This window comes from Coenobita brevimanus, chromosome 4 (assembly GCF_032717465.1).
Source record: "Coenobita brevimanus isolate Jiangsu-jjx chromosome 4, ASM3271746v2, whole genome shotgun sequence".
NCBI classification, from domain to species: Eukaryota; Metazoa; Arthropoda; class Malacostraca; order Decapoda; family Coenobitidae; genus Coenobita; species Coenobita brevimanus.
This window is the reverse complement of record NC_136957.1, coordinates 10,916,859-10,940,599: the sequence shown is the minus strand read 5'-3', so window position 1 is coordinate 10,940,599 and position 23,741 is coordinate 10,916,859. Positions and strand designations below refer to the sequence as shown.

The 23,741-nt window shown below is 40.6% G+C and overlaps 1 protein-coding gene across 1 annotated transcript; it reads left to right on the top strand.

Moving 5' to 3' along the window:
• Positions 1-6,588: 6,588 nt before the first annotated feature.
• Positions 6,589-21,212, top strand: LOC145395849 (zinc finger MYM-type protein 1-like). Its single transcript, XM_080269378.1, has 2 exons — positions 6,589-6,686; positions 19,631-21,212. Exons 1-2 carry the CDS (start codon positions 6,589-6,591, stop codon positions 21,210-21,212), a joined length of 1,680 nt encoding a protein of 559 aa, XP_080125504.1.
• The last annotated feature ends 2,529 nt before the right edge of the window (positions 21,213-23,741 follow it).

Sequence of the window (23,741 nt, the reverse complement as noted above, 5' to 3'; positions counted from 1 at the left end):
GCCATTCCACTTAGAAATATCTCAGCAAAGAACGTGGTTAAGGAAATGCTAGGGTTCTTCACCAAGTTTGGTCTGCCCAAGGAGGTACAGTCAGACCGGGGAAGTAATTTCATGTCAAATGTTTTCAAGCAGTCTCTGAAAGAGTTGGGCATCACCCAGATCACGTCTTCAGCTTACCATCCCCAGACCCAAGGAGCGTTCGAGAGATATCATCAAACACTCAAATCGATGCTCAGGAAATACTGTTTGGAACATGAGAAAGATTGGGATAAAGGTCTTCCATTCGTTGTATTTGCCGCAAGAGAATCTCCAAATGAATCACTGGGCTTCTCACCCTTTGAACTACTGTTTGGCCATGAAGTAAGAGGACCCCTTAAGCTACTCAAGGAATGCTGGCTGTCGGAGGAAGATGACGTCAACCTGCTGGAGTATGTGATGAAGTTCAAAGAACGGTTGTCCACTGCTTTACAGCTGGCGAAAGAGAATTTAGGAGCTGCCCAGGAGAAGAGGAAGACTTGGTATGATAAGAAGTCCAGGTTACGCCACTTTCAGCCAGGAGATCAGGTTTTGATTCTGCTACCGGTGCATGGGCAACCTCTTCAAGCCAAGTTTAGTGGTCCTTATTTCGTGGAGAAGAAACTCAGTGATGTCAACTATGTCATCGCCACACCAGATCGTAGAAAGAACAAGCAACTTTGTCACATCAACATGCTAAAGTTATATCACAGGCGGGACGAAAATAACCCAGTCTGCACTGTAGCTATTCCACTCGAGTCTGCAAGTGAAGTTCTCCCATGTAGTATGAGCCTGAGTGCTAATTTGGGGAAGAGTCCTGATATCATGAATGATCTCCAGACTAAGCTTTCTCATCTACCTCCCGAGGAAAGGCAGGAGTTTTCGGCATTACTGCAGGAGTACCCGCAAGTGTTCCGTGCCACTCCAGGAAGAACCACTGTGTTGATGCATGATGTCGATATTGGAGACGCAAAGCCAATTAAACTGCCTCTTTACCGTGTGAACCCAGTGAAAGTTCCTCTCATCCAGAAGGAGCTTGGCTACCTGTTGGACCACAAGTTGATTGAGCCCTGTCAGAGAGAGTGGAGTTCTCCTGTCACTCTAGTCCCTAAGCCAGGTGGGTCACAGCGGCTTTGCATCGACTACAGACGTGTTAATCAGATAACCAAAACAGACACTTACCCTCTCCCTCGCGTGGAAGATTGCATAGAGAAGATCGGAAAGGCTAGGTACAGCCGCGTACACAATTTCACAGTACAGTCAGCGTTGCAAATCCTGTGGGTGACCCGAGTTCAGAGTTTCACAGTATCGAACGTGCGGGGGAGGGAGGGAATAGCTTCGTGCCTGGCGTGTGAGGCGGGTAGAAGGCATATGGGGAAGGGGGAGGGGGGAAGGGGAAGGACGGAAAGATAAGAGGCGGTTATTGAGTTAAGTAATACAAGGAAACGATTTTTATAATAATATATATTTGGAGAGAGAGAGAGAGAGGGAGAGAGAGAATAAACATACCAGTATACAGAATAATCCACATACGATCTGCGACCGCACTTTACACTAATATACAGAGCTTTGTGTAACAGGTCGTTACGATACTATGAGCAATTTGTGTTTTGTAAGGAACTATCAAAGATCAGGTGATTACAATGGAGCTGCCCTCGAGGGGGTCTGTCAGTTGCCAAGCTGGCGAGTGTCCCTTGCATGTTTAGGTTCGTGTGTGTGTGTGTGTATGTGTGTGTGTGTGTAAGATATAAGATAAATGTATCATGATCCCGTTTGCCGTCTCTAAATGTGCGCTAATGTCACTAGGTTTTGCTTGTCAGATACAGTGATTCATTTGGTAGGTTGCTCATTTGGAATATGAAATGCTTGATGCATTTATATCTATTATTTGTACAGTATTTTACTTGTGACACCGTTCTGTCTACTCATGTTAGAATAGGTGCAGTGCACTGGGAAACAACAGTTAATATATATGCACACATTAGAATGATGATCTTATGCATATAGGACATCATATTTAAGAGAATATGACATGCCGAAATTTCACCTGATAGATGAAGGAGAATATAACATGCTAGAACTTCACCTGATATCGTATACTGTAATGGAGAGGATATCTTTCAACACTGTTGCTCAGTATTTCCATGAATTTTTAACCTCTCCAGTTACAACTGTTAAGTATTTAAGATAGTAGTGTAGTTAGTAATGAAATTCCAGGAAATAAAAAGAAGGGGGGGATGGTTCCTCATCCTTGTTACACAAACAATGCTTATGGCTGTTATCATATACCCAGCAACATTGAAATATTTATGGTTAACATTCACAAGTATGTAAATGGAATGTTTCTGACAACCGTGAGAATTAACCTCTGTAAGGAAACCGTAGGAAAACATAAATTACTTACCACAAGAGTATATTTAATAGCCAGTCCAACCCCCATCCATTTCAATAACGGCGCGCAGCCTGTCTGGCACTGACGTAACAAGACGTCGCACCGTCTCTGGTCGGCGTCTGTAGGTCTCCCACGATACAGAGACGTGTGCCTTGAGCTCCCGGGTGTTCCTCTCCGGTGCCATATCCCAAATGTTTACCATCTGTGCCCAAACGTGTTCAATTACATTCATATCAGCTCCTTTGCTGGGCAGTTCCAGGAGCTAAAAGTGGTCCTGTTCGTCAAACCAGCGTCGAGCAGTGCGAGCTGTGGACTGGACACCTGCCGTGTATGAACAGTATGGGCCCAGGTGGAAACAAGAAATCCTTCTCACGAGAGAATGGCAGGAAGGACTCTTCAAGCACCTCGATGTATTTATCTGCTGTGACGCGCCCCTCAATTTGGAACACGTCACCTGCACCATGCAGCGATATCCAGCCCCACACATTGCAGGTGACGTTGCTAGAACGAGCTACCTCCATGATGTTACGACGCTCGTATCTTCAAGCATATTATGAGTTAGCGGATTATTGACGTTTGTATATTTCTTTCCTATATATTACGCCTAAAACTGTGCATAAACATTCTGTATTCATATACGTATTAGTCCATAAACATGCATCATAACAAATCCCATTTCGCCTGAGCAGCAATGTAATGTTCATGTGTAAACCGGGAAATCATCTATAATAACCACCTCGTCCACACTTCACGACCGTTTATCAGGCATGGAGCACTTAATACCCCTAGACCGCAGTTGAACCAACGCTGTCGATATTGACATATTAACTGAATATTTCATATGAATATCTGTTATCTCCGTAAAGAACACTAAGATTTTAGCATGCCATATGATTTGTTATACCTGGTGCTATTTTTCATCACTCAGATATTTGATTTTTTTTTTATGTAATTGTTTTTGCATATCGATATGTTATCTAAATGTAATGAACTGTTAAGTATTAACTATTACATATTTCATTACCTGATCTCCAGGGTGGTAATCAGTTACAGAACATTAAGGGAGTTAATGCACATGCTTATGTTCATGGGCAAATTGGACAAACTGGTTAATTTTAAATATTTCAGTACATGGTAACTAGTTATTGATTACAAATCAGGTTAACGTAACATTCAGGTAAGTAAAGATCATAAATAACTTACCCAGTTACAGTTGACGCATAATTGTCAAAAGCCTGCTATTTACATCATCATTATTCACTGCAACATAATTACCTGGCTGCAGGTCCTGGTGCATTATAAAAAGTCTCCAGACCCATTCACTCTCAGTTTTGCGACGCACGACATCTCTCTCCCTCTATCGTATAGCCACATTTATAGTCCTCCACCAAAGTCCTCCACAAACAATTAGGCTGCATCTTATTAACTGAGATTTAATGAACATACCTGGTGTTATTTACTCTCCAGAAATGGCCTTGGCCTTGAGAAGTAGAGGAGAATACTTTCTCATTTGTGAATACTGCACGTCCCCAGAACTCAAGGTCTCACTCAACATGGAGTTGTGCAAATTCCAGCCTCCCGGCTCTGTGAGCTTCAGTCAGTTTCTCCTGTACAGGAATTCTGTGATGTATACCCCTCTCGTGCAGCCTGCGCCTTACAGTCATAGCACTGACATCCAACTGCAGGTTCCGTGCGACAGCTACGGCGTTAGTGTGAGGGTCTGCTTCAGCTGCTGCCACAATAATGCCATAATTTTTCCGCGTTTGTCCTCCGACGCGCTCTTGTTCTCGCTGTTAACAAACCAGTACAATGGGTCTCATTTCATTCATTAAAGTGCAAATACAATCGTAAAAGAATGGGTAAAAATAAACCTACTGCAAAACTAACGCATAATCAAACATTACTTCCATCTACACTTTATTCAAGTAAAATGCACAACCGACAGACAGTGATTAACAATTGGTACACACTGGACACAGAAACAGTTGGAGACACTGCTAAGTAGGTGTTTGAGAATTGTATTTGGAGAGACGATTTAATAATAGTGTCATGAATGAGTAGTGTGTCGACATCACCTCACCGCATTGGGTTGAGGTTTGTGAGGGTAAATAAGACGTGAGAAGACAAAACAATGTTTAATCCAAAAGATATTATGACCTACACAAATTATCCTAACTAAACCATGGTTTGCTTCTACATATCCTCTATACAACCCCCACCCTCCTCCATCCATCTGCTATGCTTGCCCGGCTTCCCACTCACCAACCTCAACCCAGTGCTGTGAGGTGATGTCGACACACTACTCCCTCATGACACTATTATTACATCGTCTCTCCAAATACTCACAATTCTCAAACACCTACTTTGCAATGTCCAACTGTTTCTGTGTCCAGTGTGTACCAATTGTTAATCACTGTCTGTCGGTTGTGCATTTTACTTGAATAAAGTGTAGATGGAAGTAATGTTTGATTATGCGTTAGTTTTGCAGTAGGTTTATTTTTACCCATTCTTTTACGATTGTATTTGCACTTTAATGAATGAAATGAGACCCACTGTACTGGTTTGTTAACAGCGAGAACAAGAGCGCGTCGGAGGACAAACGCGGAAAAATTATGGCATTATTGTGGCAGCAGCTGAAGCAGACCCTCACACTAACGCCGTAGCTGTCGCACAGAACCTGCAGTTGGATGTCAGTGCTATGACTGTAAGGCGCAGGCTGCACGAGAGGGGTATACATCACAGAATTCCTGTACAGGAGAAACTGACTGAAGCTCACAGAGCCGGGAGGCTGGAATTTGCACAACTCCATGTTGAGTGAGACCTTGAGTTCTGGGGACGTGCAGTATTCACAAATGAGAAAGTATTCTCCTCTACTTCTCATGGCCAAGGCCATTTCTGGAGAGTAAATAACACTAGGTATGTTCATTAAATCTCAGTTAATAAGATGCAGCCTAATTGTTTGTGGAGGACTTTGGTGGAGGACTATAAATGTGGCTATACGATAGAGGGAGAGAGATGTCGTGCGTCGCAAAACTGAGAGTGAATGGGTCTGGAGACTTTTTATAATGCACCAGGACCTGCAGCCAGGTAATTATGTTGCAGTGAATAATGATGATGTAAATAGCAGGCTTTTGACAATTATGCGTCAACTGTAACTGGGTAAGTTATTTATGATCTTTACTTACCTGAATGTTACGTTAACCTGATTTGTAATCAATAACTAGTTACCATGTACTGAAATATTTAAAATTAACCAGTTTGTCCAATTTGCCCATGAACATAAGCATGTGCATTAACTCCCTTAATGTTCTGTAACTGATTACCACCCTGGAGATCAGGTAATGAAATATGTAATAGTTAATACTTAACAGTTCATTACATTTAGATAACATATCGATATGCAAAAACAATTACATAAAAAAAAAAAAATCAAATATCTGAGTGATGAAAAATAGCACCAGGTATAACAAATCATATGGCATGCTAAAATCTTAGTGTTCTTTACGGAGATAACAGATATTCATATGAAATATTCAGTTAATATGTCAATATCGACAGCGTTGGTTCAACTGCGGTCTAGGGGTATTAAGTGCTCCATGCCTGATAAACGGTCGTGAAGTGTGGACGAGGTGGTTATTATAGATGATTTCCCGGTTTACACATGAACATTACATTGCTGCTCAGGCGAAATGGGATTTGTTATGATGCATGTTTATGGACTAATACGTATATGAATACAGAATGTTTATGCACAGTTTTAGGCGTAATATATAGGAAAGAAATATACAAACGTCAATAATCCGCTAACTCATAATATGCTTGAAGATACGAGCGTCGTAACATCATGGAGGTAGCTCGTTCTAGCAACGTCACCTGCAATGTGTGGGGCTGGATATCGCTGCATGGTGCAGGTGACGTGTTCCAAATTGAGGGGCGCGTCACAGCAGATAAATACATCGAGGTGCTTGAAGAGTCCTTCCTGCCATTCTCTCGTGAGAAGGATTTCCCGTTTCCACCTGGGCCCATACTGTTCATACACGGCAGGCGTCCAGTCCACAGCTCGCACTGCTCGACGCTGGTTTGACGAACAGGACCACTTTTAGCTCCTGGAACTGCCCAGCAAAGGAGCTGATATGAATGTAATTGAACACGTTTGGGCACAGATGGTAAACATTTGGGATATGGCACCGGAGAGGAACACCCGGGAGCTCAAGGCACACGTCTCTGTATCGTGGGAGACCTACAGACGCCGACCAGAGACGGTGCGACGTCTTGTTACGTCAGTGCCAGACAGGCTGCGCGCCGTTATTGAAATGGATGGGGGTTGGACTGGCTATTAAATATACTCTTGTGGTAAGTAATTTATGTTTTCCTACGGTTTCCTTACAGAGGTTAATTCTCACGGTTGTCAGAAACATTCCATTTACATACTTGTGAATGTTAACCATAAATATTTCAATGTTGCTGGGTATATGATAACAGCCATAAGCATTGTTTGTGTAACAAGGATGAGGAACCATCCCCCCCTTCTTTTTATTTCCTGGAATTTCATTACTAACTACACTACTATCTTAAATACTTAACAGTTGTAACTGGAGAGGTTAAAAATTCATGGAAATACTGAGCAACAGTGTTGAAAGATATCCTCTCCATTACAGTATACGATATCAGGTGAAGTTCTAGCATGTTATATTCTCCTTCATCTATCAGGTGAAATTTCGGCATGTCATATTCTCTTAAATATGATGTCCTATATGCATAAGATCATCATTCTAATGTGTGCATATATATTAACTGTTGTTTCCCAGTGCACTGCACCTATTCTAACATGAGTAGACAGAACGGTGTCACAAGTCAAATACTGTATAAATAATAGATATAAATGCATCAACCATTTCATATTCCAAGTGAGCAACCTACCAAATGAATCACTGTATCTGACAAGCAAAACCTAGTGACATTAGCGCACATTTAGAGACGGTAAACGGGATCATGATACATTTATCTTATATCTTACACACGCACACACACACACACACACACACACACACACACACACACACACACACACGAACCTAAACATGCAAGGGACACTCGCCAGCTTGGCAACTGACAGACCCCCCCGAGGGCAGCTCCATTGTAATCACCTGATCTTTGATAGTTCCTTACAAAACACAAATTGCTCATAGTATCGTAACGACCTGTTACACAAAGCTCTGTATATTAGTGTAAAGTGCGGTCGCAGATCGTATGGGGATTATTCTGTATACTGGTATGTTTATTCTCTCTCTCTCTCTCTCTCTCTCTCTCTCTCTCTCTCTCTCCAAATATATATTATTATAAAAATCGTTTCCTTGTATTACTTAACTCAATAACCGCCTCTCATCCCTCTTATCTTTCCGTCCTTCCCCTTCCCCCCTCCACCTTCCCCATATGCCTTCTACCCGCCTCACACGCCAGGCACGAAGCTATTCCCTCCCTCCCCCGCACGTTCGATACTGTGAAACTCTGAACCCGGGTCACCCACAGGATTTGCAACGCTGACTGTACTGTGAAATTGTGTGCGCGGCTGTACATAAGTAAGTTTGATTTGTTAAAGGGATACTGGTAAGTACCTATGACTGAACGTGCTAGGGAGATCTCATGTTTTGTAACGCTAGGAAAGACTTTTGCATGTTCTGTAATGCCATATGGTATGAAGAATGCACCAGCCACTTTTCAGAAGCTCATGAATGTTGTAACAGAGGGTTTGGCAGGGTGTGTTGTTTATATTGATGATGTATTAATCTTCAGTGACAACTGGAAAGATCACCTATGCCATGTCAGTAAATTTATTGAGCGTTTGGTTCAAGCTAATCTTGTAGCTAATTTATCGAAGTGTGAGTTTGGTCAAGCTAAGTTCAGTACCTTGGGTACGTAATTGGTGATGGACACGTTGCACCACCAGCAACTAAGGTTCAGGTTATAAGTGATCTTCCCAGACCTAAAAGTAGGAAAGAGCTACAAAAATTTTTGGGAATGGTAGGTTATTACAGGAGATTTGTTCTTAACTTTTCAATTCTTGTATCACCACTTACAGACCTACTGAAAAAGGGAGTTAAATTTCTCTGGACCCATAACTGTGAATCCTCTTTCAGCAAACTTAAAGCTATCCTATTAAGTCAGCCAGTGCTCGCTACTCCAAATTTTGCTAAGCCTTTTAAGATGGCTGTTGACGCAAGTGATACAGGAGCTGGGGCTGTTTTGCTGCAAGAGGATGATCAGGGTATTGAACACCCTGTATCCTATTAGAGGAAGAAGTTCACTGCACCTCAAAAGAACTACTCAACTATTGAGAAAGGGCTTTTGGCCTTGATTTTGGGTTTACAGCATTTTTCATTTTATTTGTGTTCTGGTTTTGACCCCATAGTCATTTATACCGATCATAACCCACTGAAATTTCTTAGTAAGTTTAAAGATAAAAATCAGAGATTGACAAGATGGAGTCTACTTCTTCAGGAGTATTCATTAGACATACAACATGTCAAGGGGAAAGAAAATGTTATTGCAGATTGCTTATCTAGACTTTAGACAGATTGTTTTAGAGTAATAAAAAATTTCCTTTGTAAATTTCTTTTCTTTGTGGGGAGGTGTTACATAGCCTATGATTTCATCATACTTTGTATAATTCTAACGTACGGTATGCTGCATGTTTGATCACGATTCGCCTCGTGGCTTCCATAGTGACCAGGCTTGCGTGTTCTACCTCACTCCCCCCCTTCTCCCCCTTATAGTAGAGTAAGTCGTTCTTTCTGTTGTTCAGAGCAGGATTGTCAACTCTTTGTCCCCTATGGTTTCATTTGCGCGTCTTTCTTACAAGTTGTATCAAGCTCTGCCGGCCCCTATATATTGTGCTCAGTCTCTGCATTAATTGCCACTTAGATCTACTCCTCATTTTGTTCACATCTCTGTCCTCCCCTGTATAGTGTATTATTATTTTTGTGAGTGCTCAGGAAGTCTCCAGCCATCTAGATGCTGTATAATTTGAGTATAAGTGTTGTTACCATTTTTCTTGTACTGTGTGGCCTAAGGCGTTAATTTGTAGGCCCGGTAAGGTTTTTGTGATTCATGTAGAGTTTTTAATGACAGCCATTATTAATAATATTTTGTATCTGTAATAATATATCTTGCTTTAACTGACCATTATCCGGTTTTCTCATTTATCAGGGCTGACTTAGATTAATTTGCTCTTGCTAAATTCATGTTAATTGAGGCTATTGCAGTTAACTATATATGTAACCTGTTTTGCCATTACATTATCCTTATGAGTCCTGAATGTTTAGTTGTTAGTTTGGGGATTAAACTTTAACTTGTAACTTTACCTAACTCTTTTGTTTTGAACCTGGAACTTTGCGGGACAGTAGTGATTTTAGTGTTCTCACTTGAATTGTTCATTATCTCTCTCTGTTCCGTAACATAAATTTGGCGACCTCTTATCAGGATATTCAGGATTTTATGATAAGGATATTGCTTGATATTTTGTGACTGTGATTTATTCATGATGTCTACTATTACTACTCTTGATGAAGCCAAAGATTTTTTGTCAAATGTGCAAACAGTGTGTGATGTAGAAAACAGAACAAAGAATGAACTTAAGCTTGTTGCTCAATAATTGGGAATTGCTGTTCGCTCTCATCAGTCTAAAGATCAAATTGTTGACATGATTAATAAAAGCTTGTTTAATGTAACTCCTCCAAATGAGCAAACGCAGATTGAAATAGCTAAGCTACAGCTAGCCCTGCAGGAGGCTCGTGCTAAGGAGGCTGAGTCTCAGGCTCGTATTTAGAAGGCACAGGCACAAATTGAAATTGCTAGGATTCAGGCAGACCATGAGTATCGCATGAAACAAAGTGGAACTGGATCATCTAGCTCTGATGATTTTGATGTGGCTAAAAATGTTAAACTTGTCCCTCCTTTTAATGAATCTGATTTAACAAAGTATTTTCAGTTGTTTGAGAGGGTAGCTACAGGTTTTAATTGGCCCAAAAAGTATTGGCCAGTACTCCTACAGAGTGTTCTCACCGGTAGAGCTCAAGTAACTTATTAGCAGTGAGGCAGAGAACCCAGAAACGATTTACTATCATTATGAAAGAGTTGTTAACGTTACATGTTGTTAACCTCCATGCCTCGAGACAGATCCCATCAGTGGTAAGGCAGAGAGGCCAGACATTATAAGCTTTTATCTGCGAACGAATTGTTAGCATTGGTTGTGGTGAAATGGCATTCAGTGTTACATAAGGCATTCAGCAGTAAAGTAAAGAAGCTAGAACGCTTTACTCTGATAATGAAAAGTGTTCTTACCTTTTGATAAAGTTAGCCTGTAGACTACCTGACAAACCGCAATCAGCAGCGTGACAGAGCATCCAGATAAAATTTTCATCATAGGTGGGACTGCCCTTTCCCTTCTAGTGTACAGTATATTTTCAATAAAAATGTGTTTAGGAGAGACTTGTCATCATTATTATTGTTATTATTATTATTATTATTATTATTATTATTATTATCAATATTATTATTATTATTATTATTATTATTATCAATATTATTATTATTATTATTATTATTATTATTATTATTATTATTGTTGTTGTTGTTGTTGTTGTTATTATTGTTGTTATTATTGTTGTCATTGTTATTATTATTATTATTATTATTATTATTATTATTATTATTATCATCGTCATTATTATTCCTATTATTATCTTTATTTTTTAGCTCCAGACAAAATGAGACTTGCCTGTAAACATTACCAGTTCTTTCCGTTATTACCCTCACATATCCATTTTCCTCATTCAATACCGCTTTATTCATTAAATGGCTACACATGTACTTTTGTCCCTCACCCCAATCCCAGCGATAATAGGTAAATAAATGAATAAATTATTTAATTAATTAATCTATCTATTGCCAGACACTTTAATCCAGCAAAGAGTGGCCACAGACAAATCGCCTCCATGTAGCCGTCCCCCGTCACTTCACTCCCCTCACCCCAGCTTGCACACACCCTCTCTCATACACCTCTCCATTCCATTCCTCCATCTTATCCTTGGCCCCTCTCTCTCTCTCTCTCTCTCTCTCTCTCTCTCTCTCTCTCTCTCTCTCTCTCTCTCTCTCTCTCTTCAACCCGGCGTTTCACTCACATACACTCTCCTCGTTAGTCTCTCGCTCTTCATCTTCTACACGTGACCAAATCAAACGACCTTAGTGTACTTCTAATGCTCTCTGTCACATCCATACCCCTACCACAATGCTCTTTCATTTTCACTGCTCTCTTGACTGTGTCCTTCCAACATGTCCAAGCTTCACTTCCATACGTTAGAGTTGGTATCACAATACTGTCATGCTGTGACTTTTTACATCCATGCCCACTTCCCTATTTCTTATCATTGCTTTCAAAGAACCAACAACCTTTCTTCCCTGCTGTACCGATTCAAGCACTTCATCTTCCAGACTTCCATCGTTACTCATCACACTACCCAAGTACTTGAATGCACTCACATTTTCCATTTCCTTACCATCCAACCCCACTGTGCATTCAGTGACTTCATATCTCTCGAAGACCATAACTTTGCACTTCCTTACATTCACCTTTAGATTCCGTTTCTTACACACTCTCCCAAACTCATTCATCAAACCTTTGCATTATCATTTGCAAACAACGGAACCGGAGTTTCCAAACGCTGCCTTCTCTAATTAGGGTCGCCCCAACATCCACTGTCCTACCTTGTATCTCTTTTATAACCTCATCCATATACAGATTGAATAAATAAATAAACAAAATTAAACGAATAAATAACAATCGAAGGAGCCTGGTTATGACCGTAACTATCCCATGTGTTCCAATGCTTCGGTAATGCCAGATTACTTAACATCAAAGAATAACCGAAAACAAAATAATCATTTACCGAAGTATGACAATTACAAATAAATCTTCGTCACACATTTTTAAATGAAAATCACGATGCAAGGTCCCATGCATTTTTTTTGTAACTCTCTCTCTCTCTCTCTCTCTCTCTCTCTCTCTCTCTCTGAGGCGATACGTCCATTCTCTCTGACAGTATGGTGTTGGTCAGGTATACTGACTGCACGGGACAATTATGCCACTTACGCCACTTGCTTAATGGAACTGTAGTTCTAGTAACTCTCTGATGCTGGAAATGTGTTTATTCACATCGCGAATCTGTATCTATAGTCATTTTTCCCCGACTGGAATAAGTTGTCATTTGTTTACCGAATCAGTTGTTAATTTTTGTCTCTTAATGAGAGAAAGAATAACAGGCCATGTTAATTTATTGTGGAGTTTTTGTTTCTCATTACTGGAAATCTTTGTAATATATTTATTAAATCTTTAAACAATTCTTTCTCTTGACTGGAAAAGAGGATTAGGAGAAGGATGGTGATGATAGTGATTCTATGGTAACGACGAGTTGTGTGTGGATGGTGAACGTGTTAGCAATGAAGATCATGGTACGATAGTGACGAGAAATAGGAGGGATGTGTTCTAGGTCACCGTAGAGGAATCTGAATAAGTTGGATAAAAATACGTAGGAAGAGGAAGATGAATGTGACTGCAACAAAAATGATATGATAGGCTAATGTAAGTAATGTGAAAGTGACATTACAGGGATAATATTTGTTCTTAGTTGGAGATAACGACACTCATACATAGGACAGCAATTAAAATGAAAATATGATGATGGCGATAATAGCGTCTGGGGAAGTAACATTAGAAAATGTCTAAAAAATGGAGGTTAGGTTATAATTCCCGAAGCCTTTAAGTTCATGCAGTTTCTCGCTGATGAATGTAATCTTCAATAATTATCCAGAATAAAATACCCTAATTGAACTGTTACAATCAGTAGATTGTAAAGAACGTTGTAAACACTAGTCTCGTAATTGTCTCTTCTCAATTAAGCCTTGTTGATGTAGCACGGATATCATCATCTGACCACTGCCGTGAATGAGTTACTTTTGAGGTGTTTGGGCACACTGCAAGTTTTAACAGACAGGAAGAACAGAGAATGGTGACGGCTTCCAGTGATGACCAGTCGAATACACGAAAGACTGTTGACGAAGGGTTACTTGATATACCTGGCCGGAAGACGAATGGCTATGCATGTATACTGTATAGAGTTGCTGTGTGTCCATCATAAAATAGGAGTACTGCGGGGGGATCTGAGATGGGCTGTGCCCTAATAAACCGCTGACTGTGAAAAAAAAAAAAAAAGTGATGCAACTGCGAGATGAAGTGAGTTAATAAGACGAGAGCCGTCTACTACACCGATTTAGGAAGGATGCTTGTGGTATGAGTCCCCGATGCCCCTGTTCCACACACACACACACACACACACACACACACACACACACACACACACACACACACACACACACACACACACAGACACACACACACACACACACACACACACACACACACACACACACACAGGACGGTTGTACTTCACAGAACAAGGATGGTTAAAGAGTTTATGGTGTCGACATAACCAAACCAATATTTCTTAAGATGATTCAGTGAAAAGAAAGTGACTTTAATCTCAGAAAATTTTTAAAAAATATAGAACCTACTTTAGTGGTTGAACGAATGGTCTGTATGTAACTGAATGCAACTGGAGTCAGATGGAAATGTGTGGCGAGAAGAAATGTGGATGAGTAGTTTTCGAGGCATTTCGATGTAATATACAAGGTTTGTCCCACGAGTGGAAGAGTAAAAATTTTGTTTGTCATAATCTGTAACTGTTTTTTTTTTCTTTTTGAAACAAAGACAGTTTGAAAAATGACTAAAACATGTAATCATCGCCAGTGAAGGGAATGCTATTGGAAGCAATCTTCTTTCGTCACTCCAAAGGGGGATATGTATTTAACCCCTTCAAAAATAGTTATAGTTAGTGTCCATTGGTACCATATGATTTTATCTAGTTGGGGCCAAAGCCTTGGTAATGAAGCGGCTAATAAACTTATTGCAAATTCCTCCTGTGAGAAAAGTCTCTTCGGTGCCGAGTAGCCTGCACGCGTTTGGATGTACCAAGAATTACTTATACGGCGGCGAGGAGGATCATGGCAATGGTGAAGGTGACAGGCATCAATATGAGATAACGCAAAACATGGTTTGTATGCTGGCAAACTTTCCGCAAAATTTAATAAGCTGAAAAAAGTACCCCTCACTGATGACAACCTGACAACGACCCAGTTCCACCTAGGACGGTACCAGGACGCTCTGAAGTGACGGCAGGAATATGAACACTGCTTTATGGCGACAGCCATGGTGTTAAGGTTTCCAAATATCTAATATGCAAAAAGGAAAAAAAAGATGGGAAAAGCTTGGCAGTGACTCTTTTTGATGCAGGAAGGTACCAAGGCGCTGTGTGGTATCAATTTCACGCGTGTTCGCTGCCTTGCCCCCAGATGATAAAAAAATATGTGTGTGGCGTCGAGAGTGGGTGATATCTTAGTTGTGAGGGCGAGACCTGGCGATATTTGAGCCGCAGGGGTATAGGGGAATTACCTTCGTTGTGGCACCTCTTGACGGGAGGGGCTTCTAGTTTGAAGTTTACTTTTTGTTTCACCACTACTCTTACTTCTTTGATATTTTTTTGTTTTTTCAATGGACAAGGTCATTGTACGTAACGCCTCTCCTATTACTCTCTACGGGGGAATTACCGTTGTTGCGTCAGCTTGGAAGATTTCAGAATTTTTGGTTTATTTTGTGTTTATTATGTTGCACTAATTGTATGAATTTTATCCGTGTGATCTTTAAACCTGACCCTTTTTCTTTTCCTGCCTCTTTGCTGTGGCTTGGAGAAGATACTTTAAAATTTTGTGTGTTATTTAATATTCCCCTTAAGTTTTTATTTTTCATTAATAGCACCTTGTACATGCTGGTCCCTTGCTGCTGCTGTTGTTATTTTCTTTTTCCTCTCTCTATATCCACTTTTTTTCCTCCTCTCTTTCTCCTCTTCCGAATTTACTACCCCCTGTGCTGGCTGTTATTATTACCCTTGCAGGCAAGAAATGCTCAGTCTCCTTATCACGCTATGGCTGTACTGTACAATGGGGAAAAAATGTGTAAAAGTAACAAGAAAATTAGATTCCCTGTCATGAAGAGCACTATCATTCCTTCAGAATCACGACGACACGGAATGATATTTAAGTATATTATACATGAATCCAAAAGAAATAAAAAAGTAGTTTGCATCGGAGTTAAAACAATGTAGACGAGAAAACGATGTACTTAACCTTTTGTGTGCATTTAGCCCCTTATTCCCTTTGGTTATGGAGGCTCCCTGGCACCTCTTGCTTACCTGTTCATTTTTACCTGCGGCGAATTGGATAGGTCTATAAGGGTACATCTGGGGATTCTTTTTTCATTTTCTCTCGTTCAAGGAAAGTTCGAATACCTGCTCCTGGAGAGCTCTGAGTGATTTTTGCATAAACTACAGACTTGCTCAACTCGAAATATTGAGTTGATTTAACATGTCAGTTGTTGCATCAGCTAAAGCATCAGCTGACTATTTGGCGATTTTCACCTTCGGCCATACTGAGGCATTTTTGCGACTTTCTTATGAAATACAAAGTTACTCAGCTTGAAATTTTGAGTTGATATTACATGTCAAATGTTGCATCAGTTGATGCATCAGCTGATTATGTAGCAGTTTTCAGTTTTGTTCATAAGGATGCATTATAAGAAAATAATTTCACATATTCTATGAGTTCGGAAGAGATAAAGTTTTTATAATTGGCTGCAATAGTTTGCCGCAGGTCAGTGAAGACAATCTCTTCTTGTTGTGTATGACCCGTGAATATTATCTTGTACGTTATCTATGTTATATACATTAATTTTAGTCAGACAAAAATGGTATGAAAGATAATACCGGGTTGTAATATTCAGGATAAATCGCTAAGGAGAAGGTACTGGAAAGCCTTCAAATTGCCGAGAATACATCTCTTAGACCCCTCATTTCGCACTGTTATAATTATTCTTTATCATTCCGTATGAGATTCACTGCAGGACTAAACTTCTACTCTGAGACAGGGACGTAACCAGCATAAACCCTTCTCTGTGCTGGCAAGTGTGTGGGGTGTATGTTGTAGCGACAGCAAGTCTGAATCTGAAATTCGATTCTTATATCCAGAATGTTTATGTATGTTAGAGTCTGTTTATGTTATTTACTCATGTGTTTAAAACGGTAGGTCGCGAACATAACACCTTTATATAGAAAGATGTACTGGCAGTGAACTATGGGAAAGACTGGCATAATCGATCTTAAAAAGTTGTGCACAAGGTTTACGCAGGTCAGAAGGCGAACACACTACCAGTGGCAAACCGTACTTTTACTGTTGTAGTTATAATGATTAGAATTACGGTAAACAGTATAACCTTTCTCATATGAACTTAAGTAACGTCAACTGGATATTTTAAGTGCTGCAGGGATGAATCATTTTTCATTAAAGAGAGACAACCATTTTTCATATAGTTTACCCTCAATGGGAATGCAAAGATATTATTTGCACTATACCACGAAAACGGAGGTACCACGATAGCAGAGGTGTTTTGGGTGTTCTCAAAGGAAAAAAAATCAAAATTACTCAGTACTTTTAGTCCGGTGATGCATTATCACATTATATTTAGCCAATTGCATTCGACGATGTTCAGCTTCAGTGTGAAGTGAGTACAAAAAGTCTGTATGCCATCTTCGTATATCTTTTTTTGCTCTCATTAGACAGTTATAATTACTGAAGGTTAGCGATGCCTCTGGTTGGAAAGGAGTGAATATTTAGGAAAAAATTAGTAGACTGTAGCTCTCCTCTTGCTCTTGAACAACAAGTTAAGAAAAAGTGAATAATAATCAACTATACACAGAGTGTATTGGAGACTACTATTGCCCTTCAGGTAACACTGTTTTGGTACCTCATACTTCTAGGTGTACAGAAGTAGGAAGGCCAGAGGGAAGGGCGGGATAGGAAGTGCCTGTGAAGTACCTCTTTGTTGAATGATTCTAATCGAGTAAAATGTACTAGTGAATACAGTTTAAATTATGGTCTTAACATGTTGTCTCTCACCTTTGACCAGATCATCATCATCATCATTATCTCTCTCTCTCTCTCTCTCTCTCTCTCTCTCTCTCTCTCGTTAGTTTATTATTCTCCAACCATTCTCTCTCTTTTTCTTTCGACAACCACATTGTTCCTTCCTTCTCCCTCTCTTTCTTTTTTTCACCCTCTCCCTCACCTCCCATTTGCTCTCCACTCCCTCACCTCCCAATTGCTCCCCATTCCCTCATCTCTCATTTGCTCCCCATTCTCTCACCTCTCATTTGCTCCACACTCCCTCTCCATTACTTTCTCTTTACTTCCATGCCCCTCTATAACCTGCCTACCTTCAAGCCTACCGTGGCTCCAACTGCCCTTCTCATCCATCTGACCTACGAACCTACCAGCCTACCTATTTTGCGATCTCCCTACGCAGTCTGCCTACCCATTTCCCTCCTGCTCTATCTTACTCTCTATTACCCTGCACTACTTCCAGACCTGCCAACTTACCTCAGTTCCCACCTACCTAACTACTTTCCCCCAGTTCTATACTGCTCCTTATTGACCTCCTTCGCCATCTAATCTAACAAACGACCAACCCACTTGCCTCCCTACCCACTGTCGTATTTTATTAAGTACCTACACAGTACCACCAGTCGAGCCGGGCGGTACTCCCAAAGTGAATGGAAAGCTGATGACAAGGATAGCTGGAGCTCCCGTTTCATCAGCCCTCGGTACTATGTTCAGACCATCCACCTTTGCTGAACTGTGTCAGAGTTTCGGTAACACAGGCCGTAGGTCAGCGTGCTCTCCAATACTGTCAACACCAAGCTACAGGCACATTACACACTACAGTTCCTCTTCAAATTTGAACTAAAAATGAATGTCATCTTTGAACGAAGCCTCGGAATCCCCAGAGGGGGTGGGAGATATCAAACCCCACACCATCTGCCCCTCTCCCGGTGACGACCAAACAACATGCCTGGAACCACTGTCTGACTCACTTTTTCATTTCTACAACATTCGCTGCCTTTCCTCTAACTTTCTCTCTGTTGAACACCACCTCTTCTCCTTTAAACCTCACCTTCTCATCTTCAGTGAGACTCAGCTGTCTGAGGCAACTCAAAGCAAACTCTTCGCTGTATCCTCCTACATTCTCTAAACTCATTTCAAAGCCAATAGTGGTTGTTGTGTACAGTATATGTACACAATAACATATCTTGCTCTTCTGTTTCTGACCTTGAATCTTCTGAATAGACGTGTTGCCGGTTCTGGGTAAACATGGCCAGTGCACTCTGCCATGTACTCAAAAACTTACGGTATGTGTATTTTTTAATTTAATTTATCATTTGCATTGCACTGAACAGGCACGTGCAGAGGTGGGGGCGGAGGGGGCTTGAGCCCCTGCCCCTTTGAACCTTGATGCCCAAAGTGCCCTTTTGTCAGAGTTTTTGTGTGTGAAAATCCGTCTGTGCAGCCCAAAATAATAATAAAAAAATAATAATTTAGATCTACCTTGGTCGACCTCGATCACGTGATCCACAATGTGCCCTGCCCTCAGTTGTAGTGATTCGCAATTTTGCATTGCCATTTTCTTGTTTTTTTTCTCGTTGTTTGACGTTTGTCTTTTAGCTGGTATCCGGTTGGGTTGAAAGAGAGAGAGAGAGAGAAAAAAAAAAACAAGGAACACCAGTTACACCACAGCCACACATTTTAGCCTGCCGTAATCGTACGTGTCCTGGTCGCGTCACAGTGTGACGCGTCCAGGACACGTCACGGGACTGTTTAGCTGCTAATCAAAGCTGCTGGAGAGGGCCGCGGGTGACAGTGATAGTGCAGATCCGAGGGGGTAAACAAACATCTTGTCTGCCGACTCTGCCGCCGGTGAGTATGTTTTGCATTTGCAGTGGTATTCGTTTGTGCATGGATGGTGTATTCTTACAAGATGCAGTGAATTACTATTAAACGGTCTCTGGTAATAAAGGGCAGATTTTGAATGGATTAAAATCGAGGTAATTTCATAGAGTTGGTAGAGTTATTTGGTAAATATGACAGTATAATTAAATTGCACTTAGAATCGGTAAAACAGAAGCAAGGACCTGCTAAAAGACCTCTTGTCTCACTCCTCTCCAACAGAAGTCAGAATGATATGATTAGAGCTTTGGCCATATCAGTAAAAAGAGTGATCCAGAAAGAAATCCAAGAGGACAAGATCTTTTCAATTCTCATGGATGAAACCACAGATGCTGCACACACTGAACAGGTTTCTTTTGTCATTAGGTATGTGCATAACATGAAAATCAATGAGCGCTTTCTTCAGGTGTGTAACATTCATAACACAAGGGGAGATTCTCTTGAAAACTTAGTGATAGCTCTACTTGAAGAAAATAATCTGAAGTTGGAAAACATCCGGGGTCAAGGTTACGATGGTGCTGCAAACATGAGCGGACGCTTTAACGGACTTCAGTCAAGAATCCTTAAAAGAAATCCAAAGGCATTGTACGTACACTGCCAGGCACACTGCCTTAATCTGGTGTTAGTTGAAAGTGCAAAGTCGAACATCTGTTTTGTCAGCTTCTTTAACTTAGTTGAGAAACTTTATCCTTTTGTGGCCAACTCATCCAAACGACACTCTGCATTTATTGAAATGCGGAAGACGATGTACCCTGATCGGCGTCCACTGGAGCTAAAGAAGCTGTCAGACACGCGGTGGGCCTGCAGAGAAACAGCCCTTTGCACTCTGAGGAAGGTCCTCCCAGCTGTCATGCAGTTTCTTGAGGAAATGACACAGCAAGACCCTCCTGACTCTTCAGCAGGTGATGCAATGATTCTACTCAAGAGCATCAACTTTGAATTCTTCCTGTGTTTGGAAATCACTTGTCCAATCTTCCAGGTAACTGCGATGGCTTCTAATGCTTTGCAGCAGAAAGACATGGACCTGGGTGCAGCATACAAAGTTGTTAATGGAGTTTTACAGGGACTGGCGCACAGCAGAACAGAGGAGGAGTTTGATAATATGTATAAACAGGCTACAGAGAAGGCTGCATCAGTGGGCCTGGACCCTCCAACTGAGATTCCTGGTCAAGCTAGGAGGAGGAAAATGCCAGCTAAGTACAAGTTCACTGCCACAACAGCTACTGTTGATCACACTTTCCCTACTTTGCAAGACTACTATCGTGTTAAAGTGTATTACGTTTTTGTGGACACAATGACACATGAGCTTTGGAGACGCTTTAAAGGAGAAGATAACTCCACTTGGGAAATCCTAAATGCTTTCCACAGCCTGACAGTTCCAGAGAACTGGAAAACAGCAAATCCTCCAACAGAAGCACTGCAAGCTGTGAAGAAACTCTGTCAGTTCTATAACATTGAAGTAGACAAATTGCAGACAGAACTTAAGGTCTTCCATGCATCATACTCATGCCCCTCACCCATCAGTGTGACATCTATTCTTACAGTGGTCAAAGAAAACAATGCACATGTGGTTTTCCCTAACTTGACTGAGCTGCTGAAGACCTACGGCACCCTTCCGGTGTCTACAGCTACTGTGCAACGTTCTTTCTCAAAACTGAAGCTGATGAAAAAACTTCGCACCCTTTGCACAGAGGAGAGGTTGTCGGAGCTTCTTTTACTTGCGATTGAAAAGGATATTCCAGTCAACCTTAGTGAAGCCACTGATATTTTTAAGAGCATGGGCAACAGGAAGTTGCTGTTGTAACTGCAAGAGAAGATGCCACAGTGATGTGTAAACACACACACACACACACACACACACACACACACACACACACACACACACACCTTAGTGACCTCTAATCTCTATTCTTTCTCTCATTAATCAGTTACATTTAGTTACATTAATAACATTATAAAATAATTATGAATACATCATTCATGTCTATGATGTCTGTTAATAAATGCAGGATGGATTATGAAACAATAAACATTTAAGATTTCAGAAATATGAATTTTTATTATTACTGGCCTCTGTCTACTAATTTATACATGAGTAATTTGAGTATGAACAATGATGTGGTATGTTGTGATTCGATGTTATCTTTATGAATATGGGTTGCTACAATTCAACCGGTTATAGTCAGGTATGCTTTTGCATCCTTTCTCAAATTCATGCTCCATGTGCCCCTTTTTAACTTTTGAGCCCCTGCCCCTCCAACGGTCTCTGCACGGCCCTGGCACTGAACAAGACCTGACAACTTTAATTCTTTGTGGCTGGAGGGAAGGAGCCGCCATGTTGGCGATGACGTCAGCATTCATACTGCAGACGACGCTCCAATCCATCACACAATACTTTACCAGTAACAGAGATAATAGTTGTACCTACATGGCCAGAGTAGATCCGAACTACCCCCTTCAGGTATGTTGTGAGGGAATATTTTTCATGGTGTAAATGGATGGTACCTGTTAGGTAAATAAACTGTGGTGAAATCGACCAGAAGAAACTTACAGCTACTCCATTCCCGAGCGGTGCTCGTACCTCATGAAATGGAAAGTGTTAAATGTATGCCGTACAGTATCAGTTGTATGAGTTTATGATGGTATTATCCTCATGAAAATTTAATGTTTGACCTCTTCATTAGTTTTCTGAAAAAAAAAAAAAAAAAAAAAAATTCAGTGACTGAACAACAATACTTCAGGGGAGTGTACGAAATACCGAATCGGCAGTCATTTACCGAATCAAGACCGAATTGGCACTTTTTATTTGGTAAGTGTTATAGATTTGATCACCATAGATGTTCATAGTCACCTAATTATCCGAAATCCGGTAAAATTTTTGTATTTAATTTTACCTTTAAAAAATCCGGATTCACTGCGAAAACACGCTAAAATTAGAGGAAGTGTTTCTCCTTTAGCTCAACAGCTTCCCTTGGCAGACTTCTGTTTTGTATAAATATTAATTTAACATACAAATGCACTTATTTACACTTTAAATCAGTATCTGTGCAAAATAGATGTCTGTCAAGGCGTGTTGGCGATCTAAAGTTGAAATACCTGCTAACCTTAGCACGTTTTCGCTCTGTCTCCTAATATTCTATTAACAGTTAAATTAAGCATAGGTTTTAGACCGAATTTCAGATAATTAGGTGTGTATGAACCTATATGGTGAAGAATATATTTTTAGAACAGTAAAGACTGCATTCCACCACTGGGAACTTCCGACGAGCAGCCAGCCACCACTGCTTTCGTTTATTGCTCTTGGCTGGTATACAGAGGAATAATTTCCCTACTGTGCTTTTGTCAGTGCACTTACACATTGGAACGAAACATTAGCAATTATTCCTCTTGTCACTGGATATTCTTAGAGGTCAGAAACAAGCACAGTGTATGCTGGCTAAACGTAAACAAAGCAGACTATGCTGCCTCAGTGTGAGTAGTGACGTCACGACCAATCACAGGCCGTTTCAAAGTCAGTGTTGCCAAGCAGAAATCTTCAAAAGCGCTAAGCTCAACTTTAAAACGCGCTAAACTATAGGGAAACAGTTCAGATTTTCTCGATAAATTGAAATTCAAAACGTGCTAGATATAGAAGAAAATCTAATTTTTTTTGGCATTAAATTATTATGAAAAGCACTAGATCTAGCGCCAAAAGCACTAAGTTGGCAACTCTGTTAATCAAAGTCACATGATTTTTCGGCTACTTTATCTATTATTTTTTCATGTTTCTGCACATTTATTTATTTATTTATTTTTTTTTGGGGGGAGGGGAATAATGGTTGACATAGTTATTTTCTGCGTATTTTTTTATCCACAAAAAAATTTTGTCCGGAAACTCGTGTATTCTCTACTCTCTGGCTTAGGCTTTCCTGTCATTCTATGACTAAATATATCTGTGTTGTTTGCTTATCTCCTACTTCTACTGACTATGAAAAGTTCTTCAATTATCTTATTTCTAAGATGGAGCACATTCTATCAATTACTCCTTTCACTGAAATCTCCGTTCTAGGAGATTTCAGTGTTCACCACCACCTTTGGCTCTCCTCTCCTTTCACTGATCCACCAGGTGAACAAACCTACGTCATTTCTATCCTTAATGACCTACAGCAGCTTGTACAACACCCTATTGCCTCCTCATATCCCTGACCGCCTTGGAGAGAATTCCTTCAAACTCATCCATACAATTATGCTTTCTGCTTATGCTCTTAATCTTTTCTCTCTGATGGGCTCCTCCAATCACAACCTTGTCATCTTAACCTGTCCTTTCGCTCCAGAGGGGGCTGTGGACTCTCCC

Excerpts from the sequence above, each read along its gene's own strand:
- LOC145395849 (XM_080269378.1), top strand. The coding sequence starts at position 6,589 with ATGGCACCGGAGAGGAACACCCGGGAGCTCAAGGCACACGTCTCTGTA. Across the intron at positions 6,687-19,630 it reads ACGGTGCGACGTCTTGTTAC|AAGTCAGAATGATATGATTA; the intron begins GTCAGTGCCAGA and ends CCTCTCCAACAG.